The following is a 14,513-nucleotide window of genomic DNA, read 5'->3' as shown; positions in this document are numbered from 1 at the left end:
ATTTACTGACGTTAAAAGAGGATTCAAATCCCAGTGATGTTGAGGCCAAGTGCAACGTGACATAGGAGTGCGGTCTTCCACGCCCACCGAATTGATTAACAGGTGCCATGTCTCAATAATAACTTGTAAACACAAGTCCACAGAACATTTGTTTGCAAAGAAACGGGGATAGAAACATATGTTACAACTCTCTGTGATCAGCTGCACCTCAATAATTAATTGTTTAAGTTTTAAACATTCTTAAAACAGAGCACGTTTGTAATAAAGAAAGAAAAAATTCTATGTAGTTCTTAAGCGCTATAATCAACCTGGCCACATGGTGTCAGTAAATGCTTATGCATATATACGTGTGTGTGTGTGTGTTTGTACTGCAAACGGCATTTATGTGAGACTCATCGTTTCAGAAAGGCTTGAATATACTCCACCACAAACACATCAAATAAACTTACTTGATATTTTGACTAGTGAGCTGTATTTCGGCTTCATCCGTGTTTGTCTATATCTCTGACTGCTATTTATCTGATGTAACGCATGTGAAGCAGACACACATGTCAAATCGGCTGGCAGAGAGAAGCAGCTCACTTGAATTTAAACCAGCAGGCTACAAAAACAGCTACACTGAACTCAGACACCAAACTGGGCAGATTCTGGAGGCTATAATAAATTATCTTACAGTACAGTATTTTGAGCTGAAACTTTACAGACACAATTTGGAGACACCAATATCTTACCTTACATCTTGTAAAAGAGATAAAATAGGTGCCCTTTAAATAAGGAGGGTGTGGTTTCTACTGCAATAAGCCACCAGGGTGTGAACAAATGTTTTAGCGTAAATACTGATATCAAAGCTGACTTAGCAAAGTTTGAGAAACCTAAAAATAGAAGTTGTGCAAAATGTGCCACATTGAATGTGTTTGGTAGGTACACAATTTTGTTTTGTATTTAAGCAATTTTTTCTGCTACAAGCTAGTTTTGAAAGTTAGAGCCATAATTCAGAGCTTTCTTCAAATTCAAGCCTCCTTTCAAACATATGAAAGTGAAGCATCAAAGCAGAGACATTAGCCCCTTTCACACATACAGACCTTTCCGGAAAATTGCCGGCAGTTTTCCGGAAAGGTTGTATGTGTGAACAGGTCCTTTTTGAAAATACCAGTAAATTCGTTCTGGCTATTTTCCGGAAAGAGAAGTTGTAACATTACCGGCAATTTTCCGGAATGCTGGGCTGTGTGAATGCAGAAGGAAGATTCCCGTAATTAGCGCGTGCACGTCTAGAACGTGCTGACGTGAGACGTCTGCTTTAGCCAATCACAACAGTCAGACGCATTTACGTCCGCGCGGTTTGTGAGGATAAAAGCCTTTGAATATTTTTCCAGACACATTTAGCTGCTAGAAGTTAGTCAGATCACGTTTATATGTTCTTCTTAATGCCAACTGTGTAAATAATCATCGATGAGATGCTTATGATAAGCCGTTGTTTGTTTACCTTCAAGCTTTGCGTGCGCCTATGAGCGCCAGCACACGCACATATTATGAACATTTCGACATGCGAAAGTGATCCTGCGAAAGTTGTTCACAATATTGATCATCCACAGAGTTTGTAATTTAGTCAAATGTTTACAAATACAAGCGCAGCCGTTTAAAGCTCATTTGTGGTGAATGATGTCAGAATTTACCGGTATTTTGGAATGGATGTGTGAATGCTCTTTTCCGGAAAATTTCCGTAACGTCCTCGCCTGTGTGAACAGCGCTTTTTTGTATATACCGGTAAAGTCATTCCGTAAATTTTCCAGATATTTACCGGTATCACTGTGTGAAAGGGGCTTATGTCATGTCTTATTCACAGCTGAAGCATTACACTTCATAAAAGTTTTCTTGTAACTTTGCAAACCTTAAATTAAGTTACACAGTAGTGATGTTACCTTTCCGTAAAGGTAAGGAAACATAAGTTAAAGAAAATCCATCAAAAACATATCAAGCCATTTGTAATTACCAGTACAATTGAATTGCAAGCATCATTTTTCAGACCCATGGAGTCCCTCAGTTGGTGGAAAAGCAACACCAATCCTTATTGTGCTTTTAGCTCATTCTTGATCCGGACGTTTTTCATTACAACAGTTTTTAAGATTGCATTTTCTCTATTACTTCCTTTTCCTTTGCCAGGTTGAAGATTCAGGAGGAATGTAACGAAGTTGCTGTTTAGCTTGCATTCTCAGTTTCCCTTAATGACAAGCTCTGATGTTATGTGATTGTCTGGTAGAGAAGGGTGAACGGAGGTACATATTTATAGGTTAACAGGCATGTAGACTATCCTATCACTTTATTTAGACCAAAGCAATGACCTGACTAAATTTAATAACCCTGAACTTTTCACAGAAGATACAGTATTTCTGGAATAAATTTCCTACCCTGCCTTTAATCACAGAACATTACAGTCAGCAATGTTGCGATAGTCTTTTCATAACTATTCTGACGTTTATTTGAGTGAAATCTATGCAGGGTTTGTTTTTGTCCTCCAGGAATTGACTGGATTATCGTTGATGGGATTTTTGAATTTTTATTATTTGATGTTGCTGTGATCTCATGTGAGTGACAGGTTGTCCTGCTCTTATGCCAGTAAACATGTCATCAGAGAAAACAAGATATGTTGTTGCAAAGGGGAAGAAAAGTTATTTTGAATAAAGTGTATTTGGGAGAAGAATGATAATATGTGCTTTATACTTTAAAGAGCTTGTGATATTTTGTAATGTAATGTGTATTTATATAGTGCATTTATTGTGTATGGCCATACACCACAAGCTCTTCACAGTCATGAGGGGACGTGGGATCTTTCACACCACCACTAGTGTACAGCATCCACTTGGATGACACTACAGCAGCCACAGGACAACATCGCCAGTGCGCTCACCACACACCAGATATAGGTGGAGAGGAGAGACAGTGATTAAGCCAATTCGGTGAATGGGGATGATTGGGAGGCCATGATGGGTAAGGGCAAATGGAGGGAATTTGGCCAGGACACTGTTTACTTTATTGATCATTTTTAACTGGTCATTTGATTTAATTGATTATTGGTCAAAATACCAATTGTTGTTAATTGTTGTGGTTGAAAATCAGGTTTATTCCAAAAGATATGCATTTTCTTGGATTTTCTGAAGTTGAAACATTGTATTTGCTGAAGAGCTCTTGTCTAAAATGTGGTAAATTATTCGTTATAACATTATTTAATATGTTTAACAAGATTTTTATTTTAAATTCTGAATAAATTTCATCAGTAATACCAATAAATCCAGAGAAACAATTTTCAAATGGCCTCCTTACTTCACAGTTATTTTAGAAATTGTGATTTCATGAAGACCGTAAAGTCTAAATTGCATTAAAATACACAATTTGTAAATGCTAACATTATCGCACACTGTATGTACATAAAAGTAGTAAAGTTGCATGATATTAGTTCAATGGTCGCCACAGCGGAATGAACCACCAACTATTCCAGCATATGCTTTACGCAGCAAATGCCCATCCAGCCGCAACTCAGTACTGGGAAACACCCATACACCCTCAATCTCACACACACACACACACACACTCATACAGCATAGCCAATTTAGTTTACCCAGTTTACCAATACTGCATGTCTTTGGACTGTGAGGGAAACCGGAGCACCTGGAGAAAACAAACACCTAAAGGCGGAGAACATGCATACTCCACACAGAAATGCCAACCCAGCCGGGACTCAAACCAGCAACCTTCTTTCTGTGAGCCGAAAGTGCTAACCACTGAGCCACCGTGCCGCCTAGTAAATCACTTTTTAAAATGCTAATAATTTAGAATAGGCAAGGCAAGTTTATTTATATAGCACAATTCATACACAGTGGCATTTCAAAGTGCTTTAGATAAACAAGAATAAAAAAGACAAGTGTATAAGAAAATGAAAGCAAAGAATAAAAAATATTAAAAACAGATAAATGTGTTAAAACAGGTTATAAAAAATGAAAAGAAAAGAAAGACATAATGCAATTTGTTGGACATAACACAGTACTCATTCAGTAAAGGCACAGCTAAACAGATGTGCTTTAAGTCTTGATTTGAATAAGCCTAATGTTGGAGCACATCTCATCAGTTCAAGAGTTCACACTTAGCTGATGATTGATTATAAAGCTTGTTTGACATGCTGCCCTGAAAGACAGCCCTGAGCACATAAGATCCTCGAGCACGGGGCTCCCTCCCGCTTGCAAGGCGAGAGGGGAGTTTGAGCTCAGGTAGATCTCAAGAACTCCCTTGCTGTAGTAGGTAATGAACAGATAGTGATTGCTCTTATGAGATAACTAATTACTAGGAGCATGTATATGGTGCGTATTTGGAATAGTCAATTAACTTAAGTTGCACGTTTTTGGAATGTGGAAGGAAACTGGTGAACCCGGGGAAAACCCACGTGAACATAGAGAGAACGTGTACACTCTGCACAGAAACGTTGGCTGGCTTGGTACTGGAACCAGTGACGTTCTTGCTGTGAGGCAACTGTGCTAACCACTGGGCCACCTTGCCACCCATCCAGGAAAGAAGGAGTAGGGGTGGAAACAGGGATTCTTTAAAATGAAGATGGCTGTTTTATGGAACTTAGGGTATTTATAGTGGCTTAGGTATCGTCTGATTAGTGAATCATAAATTGAATAATGCGGGACCGGCTGCAAGCAATCATAAACACGTGATCCTCTCGAAATTAGTTTTTAAAAAAACATCACCTCTGGAATAGGCGGATTCACCCTGCTTTGAATGAAGTCTTGGAATTTCTAGTTTATATGATCTTAACGATCTGAGGGATCTGTTAGGTTTGTATTCAGTAAGCATATCGGTAATGTATTGAGGTCTTATATGATTTAGGGATTTATAGACAAGTAATAATACTTTAAAATGTATTATAAATGTAACTGGGAGCCAGTGTAAAGACCTGAGGACAGGTGTAATAGGTTCTGATTTTCTGGTTCTGGTCAGATATCTGGCAGCAGCATTCTGGATAAGCTGCAACTGTCTGACTGAATAGTTTAAGATAGTCAAATAGTAGGCAGCAAATAGCAAAAATATGTACCTCTTGTATTCAATTCCAAAGATAGCCTCATACCTTCTGCAATCTGCCATTTTTCATCCCGAAACAGGGAGGTGTTATTCTCACCCAATCAATAACAATCGATTACATTATCACTCTTGTGATATCTAGTGATTTGTCATGCCAGGTCAAACTGCCCTGGAATGAATCCTCTGGATCTTTAGTTGCTAACAGCATGAACTAGTACTGTATGTCTAAAAGTCCTACCCAATGCTAGAGTACTTAGAAATGTACACTTACTGGTACTAAGATCCAGCCCATGATCAGATTGCACATTGATTTTCCAACTTCAGATTCTTTCCATTTCATTGTTTGCAAACAAAAAGCCACAGATAAGAAATTAATATTAATATAGCTGTGATAAATCATGTCGGTGAGGTCTGATCGCAAATTGATTATGCATGCATGTTGGATGTGCTCTATTTCTATCTGTTCCTGTTCACTTTGTCTCTAACACACCCTCCCTCCTTCCCCCAATCCTTCATGATTGATAGCATTGCAGCTTTTATCTCAGGTAGGCTTGTGCTGTTACTTATCTAGCCCGACTGTCACTGGACGAGAAAGGTGTTTGCTTGCACCACTCAGACAGCAGATTGGCTGGGCCCAGGCCAGTTGGGATAAACCCCCAGGTGGCAGGACTGTGGCCAATTGGGCTGTGTTGAAGTGTGGATGATACTTGCAAAACTGCATTTTCCCATTGTTAAAGAAAACGAGTGCTGCTAGCCTTTGCAAAACACGACACCACAGTAATAGACTGTTGTGGCTGGTTGCCAGGGAGTTGCTATGTTGTTGCAGCTCCAAGCTATCAATTATCTTCCTATCTAAACTATCCCACTGCATAACCATTACATGTGTTGGCTTGAGACTGGTGTGATGGAAAAGCATATTAGTGGTGGATTTAAGTATTTCCATCTACCGGATAAGAATACTGTATGTCTACCTTAATATGTAGTGATATTCTCCATGTCCCAGACTTTGGTGTTCAATGCTGAACACTAAACCAAAACTTAACACTTTAAGCAAACAGTAGAGCACTGTTTCCCTTTTTATGCATTAAACAGGCATTCGAATGACACTACATACCCCCTTCCATCCAAGGGACACAATTATAGATGTTTTTTCTAAGAATGAGAACAGCCGACTCTATTTTCCCAGCTGTGGAGCAGTCCAGATGAGAGCACTTTTTCTTTTTTGGCTTTTTTTTTTTTGAGAATGGTACCCCTGAGTTGCAGTGAGCGTGTCCAGCTCCATTTGCAGAGTTCTTTGAAGAGCATAACAAGAACAATTACTGCGTCATGGCACCGGCCTCATTCTGTGAGCGTCTACTCACGCTAACCCTGCATGATTATTTAAGAACAGAGCCGAAACAATAGTCAAATAGAAATTCTTATTAATTTATACTCCTTCAAAAATACTCTGTAGAACATGTGACTAACCTTCAAAACAATGCCATTTTGATTATGTGGAGGAATACGATAGGAAAATGCATAAAAAAACAGATTTGATAATTTTAATCTATCTATCTATCTATCTATCTATCTATCTATCTATCTATCTATCTATCTATCTATCTATCTATCTATCTATCTATCTATCTATCTATCTATCTATCTATCTATCTATCTCTATCTATCTATCTATCTATCTATCTATCTATCTATCAGACACTTTATTAAGTACACCTTACTAGTACCTGGTTGGACCCTTTTTTCCCTTCAGAACTGCCTTAATCCTTCATGGCATAGATTAAACAAAGTATTGGAAATATTCCTCAGAGATTTTTGTCTATATTGACATGACAGCATTACATAGTAGCTGCAGATTTGTCGGCTGCACATCCATGATGCGGATCTCCCCTTTCACTATTCCCAAAGGTGCGTTATTGGAATGAGAGATCTGGTGACTGTGGAGGCCATTTGAGTACAGTGAACTCATTGTCATGTTCAAGAAAAGAGTCTGAGATGATTCGTGCTTTATGACATGGTGTGTTATCTTGCTGGAAGTAACCATCAGAAGATAGGTACACTGTGGTCATAAAGGGATGGGCATGGTCAGCAACATTAATCAGGTGGGCTGTGGCATTGACAGGATGCTCAATTGGTACAAATTAGCTCAAAGTGTGCCAAGAAAATATCCCTCACACCATTACACCACCACCAAAAGCCTAAACACCATTGACACAAGGCAGGATGGAGCCATGCTTTACTGTTGTTGATGCCAAAAACACCATCCAAATGCCGCAACAGAAATCAAAACTCAAACCAGGCAACATTTTTTTTCTATTTATCTGCTATTGTCCAATTTTGGTGAACCTGTGCAAATTGTAGCCTTGGTGTGGTTTTCTGCTGCTGTAGCCCATCTGCCTCAAGGTTGGACGTGTTGTGCGTTCAGAGATGCTCTTCTGCAGACCTCAGTTGTGTGGTTATTTGAGTTACTGTTGCCTTTCGATCAGCTTGAACCAGTCTGACCATTCTCATCTGACCTCTGGCGTCAACAAGGCATTTGCGCCCACAGAACTGCCACTCACTGGATATTTTCTCTTTTTCTGACCATTCTTTGTAAACCCTAGATATGGTTGTGTGTGAAAATCCCAGTAGATCAGCAGATTCTGTACTACTTAGACCAGCCCGTGGCACCAACAACCATGCCACATTCAAAGTCTCTTAAATCACCTGCCATGTGATTGGCTATTTAGTAATATGCATTAATGAGCAGTTTGACAGATGTACCTACAAAATACTGTAATAAATTACAAAAATCTAAATATTTTCTACATATTTTTTGTCATCAACATACACACACACACACACAAACAGACGCATGAATGCACGCTTGTTAAGAACCGTTTATTAGTACTTATAAGGTATGAGCTGATTCTAAACTTTACTAACTTAAATCAATAAGCAGCTAATTAGTAGTTTAAGTGCTGTCACCTTACAGGAAGAAGGTTCGAGCCTTAGCTGGGTCAGTTGGCGTTTCTGTGTGGAGTTTGCATGTTCTCCCCGCATTTGCGTGGGTTTCCTCCGGGTGCTCCGGTTTCCCTCACAGTTCAAAAACATGCGCTATAGGTGAATTGGTAGGCTTAACTGTCCATAGTGTATTAGTGTGAATGTGTGTGGCTGTGGGTTGCAGCTGGAAGAGCATCTGCTGCGTAAAACATATGCTGGATAAGTTGGAGGTTCATTCCGCTGTGGTGACCACAAATTAATACAGAGACTAAGCAGAAAATAAAATAAATGAAAGAATAATTAGTAGTTTATTGAGCTAAAAGTCTTGGTTTATTAATAGTGTGAATTTGTCAAATAAAATGCAACTGTTTAAAGGTATATTCTGTCATATATCGTCAAGCAATGAAGAACCTTCTTAGCTTGATCCTTTGAGAAAGTTTGATGCGCTACGACAATATACTCCAAAACCTCCCTAGTCCACATCAACCATAGAAATTAAGCAGCAAAAACAGCATGTTCTGTCTCCCTGACCTTTCAGTCTGATCTTAACAGTTTGTGCAACACATTTCTGCATGGATTGTTTTGTGATCCTGTCACAAATTGTAATAAAGACTTTAAAAATGTGTTACAAAAACATGGGCAGTTAAAAGCAGCATTGCACCCAACAACAAACCTGAATTTTCTGGTGTAAGCACAACAAAGGCTGTTGCTCATTTCACATGTGCAAAGGGTGTGATTACAAAGAGTTAGAGATTACAGAAAGTCTTAAAGGCATAGCAACAACAAAAAGTAGGGATCGAAGCATAATATTTGGCAAACATTATAAGATTGCCAATGGCAAAAATTAAATACTTAAACTTTCTAAAAATTACCCCTTTAATAGCTTCCCCCATTGTCACCTCTTGAAAAGCATGCTTCTTTAGCTGTTAACTGCTTTTACTTCTAGTGGCCATGCTCTTGGTTTACTGTGGATTATTTCAACCCCTTTCACTGACTTCTCATCTATCCTTTTCTCTTTCTCCCTTCCTCCCTCTGTGCCTCAGCATTCCAATCATAGTGATGAGGGAGCTAGACTTGAACCTCTCGCTCTCTCTCTCTCCTCCTGCACTGCAGACTTCTATGAGAGCCTGTTCTAATGAAAATGTATTGTTGTCTTTTCCAATCACTGTTTGTTTATAAGTTCTCACATTCCTTTCGTTTTACTGCAGTCTTTGAGGGGGAAAAAACATGCTGTAGCACTCATAATTACCACCGTCAGTCTGCAAACACTTAAAGCCTGCTTTCTCTTTTAGCACTAATTTGTCACGCCCTGAAAATAAATGTCTCTTATGAACAGCTATATCTGCATGCGAAGTTCATGCAGAAAAAAGTACTGGGAATCCTGGGGGAAAACATGCCACAACACTGTGAAAGATAGACTGTATAGGTAGAGGTGGATTTACCAATAAGCGAGGTAATCAACTGCTTAGGGTCCCAGGAAATAAGTCACCAATAAGTAGCTATAAATAAATTATTCTATAAATAATATATAACCCAGTTTTCTATCATATTTTCTATAGGGAGGGTCTAACAAATAAAAATGTTCTTTTTAGACATTTTTAAAATTAATTTAAAATGTATAGATTATATTAGGATAAAAATGTAGACAGATAGATAGAGTGATTCCTAAGCCATTATAAATACCCTAAGTTCCAAATAACAGCCATCGTCGTTTTGAAAAACTTGCCATTCCACCCCTACTCCTCCTCCTTTCCTAGATGGTTGGCATGGTGGCCCAGTGGTTAGCACTGTTGCCACACAGCAAGAATGTCACTGGTTCTAGTCCTTCCAATAGAGCACCTTTGGGATGTGGTGGAACAGGAGATCCGTATGATAGATGTGCAGCTGACAAATCTGCAGCAACTGCATGATGCTATCATGTCAATATGGACCAAAATCTCTGAGGAATATTTCCAGTACTTTGTTTAATCTATGCCACGAAGCATTAAGGCAATTCTGAAAGGAAAAGTTACTAGTTACTAGTTACTAAAGTTACACCTAATAAGGTGTACCTTATTAATAAAATAATAACTGTACGGTGTTTTGGTAATGAAAAAAAAAACAATCAAAATAAAAAACCCTGTTAATTTAAAGATAAATGTTGTTTCAGAATCTCAAGTAACTCCACATGACTGTTGGTAATCCCTTTTTTAAAAATGTCAAAGTAAATTAGCTTTTTTAACAGAGTTTTGCAGACAGTTGCGCTAATGAGATTTTTTTTAATGAATTTTTTGGAAACTATGCTAAAAAAGGTACTAAATGATATGTATATATGTTTAAATTAATGTTGACAAATGTTCCAGACTTTGTTTCAATTATCTGGAAAAAACAAATGGTTAATTTAAACATTTATAAAATGAATGTTTGAAAATGTTTAAACTAAGTTTTCGTGGGAATCACCCACATAGGCTTGCTTCACACATACATACATACATACATACATACATACATACATACATGGAATAGCTTGACCCAAAAATCACTACATCCACCCTTGTGTATAGGAATAAATACATATAGATTAATTCACTTTGTTGAGTCAAATTTTTATAAACAAAATATTTTTGCACAGGTTGTGTGAGGGGGGAAAAGAATCTTTTCAGTACAACATTTAACTTCCTCTAAATTATTATTATTATTATTATTATTATTATTATTGCTATTATTAATATTTGGTGCTTTAGCTTCATGTTAGAATCAGCTTCAGTTTGCACACTATACTTATGTACTAGTATGTCAGTGTGTCAGTATGTCAGTGTATCATCCAATGCCAGCGTGTGTCAGACAAGAGCAAAGAAACATCTTACGGTCATTCATGTTTTATATATTGCAGAAACTGAAGTTAAAAATACACTTGGACAAAAAAAAATAGAAGCAAACATGGTAAAAAGGAGATCAGATGAGGTAGAGTCTGTGATTGACCAGTAGGGGGCCTCGGCTCCTTGCTGTGTCTTCCTCAGTCTCCTCCCCCCAGAGTGTGGGAGTAAGAGTAAGTCGTTCCCATCTGCACTAGTGAAGCCATGCAGTGGGCGGCAGCTTTCCCATGAGGACAAACAGAGATAGGCTCCTTAAGACACTCCCCTGTCTGGGAGTGGAGCAGCCAGCCCTTAGTCCCGCCCACCATGCTGTGGAGGAGGAGGAACGCGGCGGTGCCCGAGCTGATCCTTTCAATCTTCCCCACAGTGTGGAGCAGCCGGCAGCGCGCACACACACACACTCACTCACACACTCTCACACAAGCACACACACTCACACTCACTCTCGCACACACACTCTCGCGCGCGCAACAAAGCAAGCAGACGAGGGAGGCGGGTAATAAAGAAAAGAACATCACAGAGGAACAACAGCATTGTTACACCTGGACTTTTTACGGATACTGCAGTCTGCCTGGAGTTTGTGCCGTTTCCTGTGTGCTTCACAACATCTCAGCTCACGTCTGGTTCTTCCTGTGGAGGGTTTGAGTCCCATCAGTTGTGCGTGCAGAGATCCAGATCCGACGACTGTCTACATTGCTGCTTTGTGCATCTGCCAGACGGGAACAAAGTGTGCGACTGGGATATCTGACAAGCTCCTCTGGGAACCGACGCTGCACCGACTGTCATAGAGAGAGAGAGAGAGAGAGAGAGAGAGAGAGAGGGAGGAATAGAAAGAAGGAGCAAGATAGATAGAAAGAGAGATAGTCAAAGTCAGGGCATGAGCAGGAGACTAGAAGCCGGTTTTCCGGAGAAGTGATCGCCACAGTGCCCCCTCCTCTTCCCTCACCTCCTTCCTTCCTTCTCTCCTCTCTCCTGTGCCGCTGCTCCTTCTCTCTTCGTGCACACCTCCGCTGCTATCCCATCCTCGTACCTCCGCTCTCCTTCCATCACCTCCTCCTCCCCTGCTCCCAAAGACGGTGAGAAGAGGAGAGGCACGGTGCACGCACGCTCGCCTGTGTCCATATCATCTCATTCTCTCTCTCCATCATTCCTCTGGCTCCGTCCCTTACACGGATCTAGCCTCTAGCTGCAGAACCACAAGCGGAGGCTTTTTGAGTTGTTGGATCCCCGCTCGCGAGTCTCTGTATCCAGCTACAGCCAGAAGGATTCCAGCTACATGGGCAAACGCTTGGAACAGCAACCAATGTACCCCCAGTACACTTACTATTACCCTCACTACCTTCAGACTAAGGTAAGAAACGTTGTTAATCTGGTTTTGTGATGTTCTGATTCTCTGCCTCTCACACTTCCCAGCATGCACACCATTCTGACAGATTTTTGACACATTAACCACATGACCAATACTTGACATGGGCCGCTCTCAGGAGGTGCAAGAGTGCCCGTTTATCAAGGCTGCATGCACACAATCTCACGATGCTGGGATTCTGTCCTCTCAGCTGTGTAGCTTGTGGTGGTGGGGGGACTTGAATAATTGCATCCATCTCTCTAAGCCCCTACACCACCCGGACGTGGAGAATTGATTACCATGAGCTGATCGATAGGGCCGAGATGCTATCGAGGGCACTGGTGATCTCGGCTTCCCTCTGTGATTCATGAATGTTTTTATGCGGCGCACCCCATAAGAGGCTGGCACTTGCATTACATGTTTGAGTGAATGAAAGTGTAGGAAGAGCTACGATTTTGATCAGATTGGACAAAAGAAATGGCTGTCGGAACAAAAGGCATAAAGATGCATGCTCCTAATCAATCTGGGGTGGGCAAATTAAGAAGTGCAAAGGATGTATGTGAGGGATGAAAATTGATGGAAAGTCTTTTGGAGGAGTTGCTTGCTCAACGTTGGCCAAATATGCAAGCGTTCCCAAAAGACACATGATATAAGGCAGTGGCCAAGTCGCTCTCCATCAGCAAGTGTTTACGACCTCTCTTGTTCCCTCCTTCTACCCCTGAGTTACATTCCCAGAATTTCCTAAGCGATTGGTCAATTTCAACCTTCAAAATCTCAGAAGAGCTTATAGAAACAACTTGATTGATGCCTTTCATCACTAGGCTATACATGACACTGGCAACAGGCACCGTTTACCCATCAATACACACACACGCACACACTCCCCACTCCTTCTAGCTGCCTTCAAGGTCATGTCAAATTGGATCTTACCCACTTCCGTTGTCTAATGAGTTTCTCAAGAGTGTCTCCAAGGAATGGGGGGGCTCGTCCAGAGTATCACATCTTTGTCCTTCTCTCTCATCACAAACATAAACTTACAACAATAACTCGCCGCACTAAACAGGGCCTGTCAAAGAGAATGCATGCACATTCAAAAGGTTCAGATTTGCACAAAGTATGCTGGTAAAGCTCTATGGCAAACACTGAAGCATCATGGGTAACGGTCAAATGGGCCAGTCTGGGAATAATTATTGATCTGCAGATTATTAAAGGAGATGGAGGAGGTTTTTTGGCACTGAAACAGAGTTTCAGATTTCAGATATTCGGTCTTGCCTGTGAAGGATGGGGACCTCATGTGAGCACGGGTCAGCGTGAGTGCGATTGCGTGTGTGTGTGTGATTGGGGATGTAAATGGCCTGTTATTAATCTTGATTCTAGCGTGCTCTCTGAGTGGAGGCATTCCTCTGGGGGAAATCAATCATGAGGGGGAAGAGGGGCAACTGACACACAATCACTGCCCTCGCTCTCTCTCCCTCTCCCTCTCTGCCCCAATAATGCTCAGCGCTCAATGAGAGGCAAATGTTAAGCAGGGGAAATTATGATGCTACAGTAAGCCGTTAATGTCGAAAATCAGTAATTTGGTTAAATTATATAAAGACCCTGGTATCAATTACATGTAAATGACTTACTTTCACTGAAGTAGGTTCAAAAGAAAATTAAACTCAGCTCGGAAATGCATCCATTCTTTTATAACGTGGGTCACGGATATCACAGAACATGAAATTACAAGCAAACAATTGTTGGTACACACGCTGAACAGATTGAAAATGCTTATATCTGCTTGATTCTACCTAACTTTAAAGTCCTGCATATCTTTTGGAGTTTTACATTTTAGTTATAAAAGTCATATGTTTAATCATACTTGCTTAAAGTCATATTGAAACTGCAATTATTCATCCTCTCCACAACTCAAATTCAAGAATAACCCAAATCAACTGATGTGTAATGTCCCAAATCCTCTCAATAGTCCCCTCATGTGGATTGAGAACTGATCTTACTGATTAAGTATGGATGGATGTACAAACATGAGTATGTGGGCTGAGGTATCCTTGACAGCAGTCATACACCATAGGGATATAAGATAGAATTTAAGCGAGGTAATTCCCTCCTGGTATTGTGTCAACAGAGGCCAGTGGGGCCCTGTCTTCCATTCAATCAACGGCTAGAAGTCAGGGCTTTACGGTGTGTGCGCATTGATGTTTCGAAAGAAGGGAAAGAGGAAGAGAGCCTGACTGAGCGCTCAAATCCAGAGCCATGAGATT

General features: G+C 40.4%; 2 protein-coding genes across 18 annotated transcripts in view; one reads left to right on the top strand and one right to left on the bottom strand.

Annotated features, from left to right (window-relative positions):
- Positions 1 to 14,513, bottom strand: part of LOC147833450 (uncharacterized) — an 85,586-nt gene that overhangs the window by 25,572 nt on the left and 45,501 nt on the right. The window lies entirely within an intron of this gene.
- Positions 11,271 to 14,513, top strand: part of rbms3 (RNA binding motif, single stranded interacting protein) — a 261,466-nt gene continuing 258,223 nt past the window's right edge. For 10 of the 11 annotated variants that reach the window (XR_015510630.1, XR_015510627.1, XR_015510629.1 and 7 more), the window contains exon 1: positions 11,271 to 12,258. Coding sequence is in view for 7 of the 11 variants with exons in the window: in XM_087286245.1 (XP_087142371.1) it covers positions 12,184 to 12,258 (75 nt within the window). In the remaining 4 variants the exon portion in view is untranslated. 11 annotated transcript variants of the gene reach the window in all.

Source organism: Danio rerio, chromosome 16 (genome assembly GCF_052040795.2).
Source record: "Danio rerio strain M-AB ecotype USA chromosome 16, GRCz13ab, whole genome shotgun sequence".
Taxonomy (NCBI): Eukaryota; Metazoa; Chordata; class Actinopteri; order Cypriniformes; family Danionidae; genus Danio; species Danio rerio.
The sequence above is the reverse complement of the archived record's forward strand: the minus strand, read 5'-3'. Positions and strand labels throughout refer to the sequence as shown.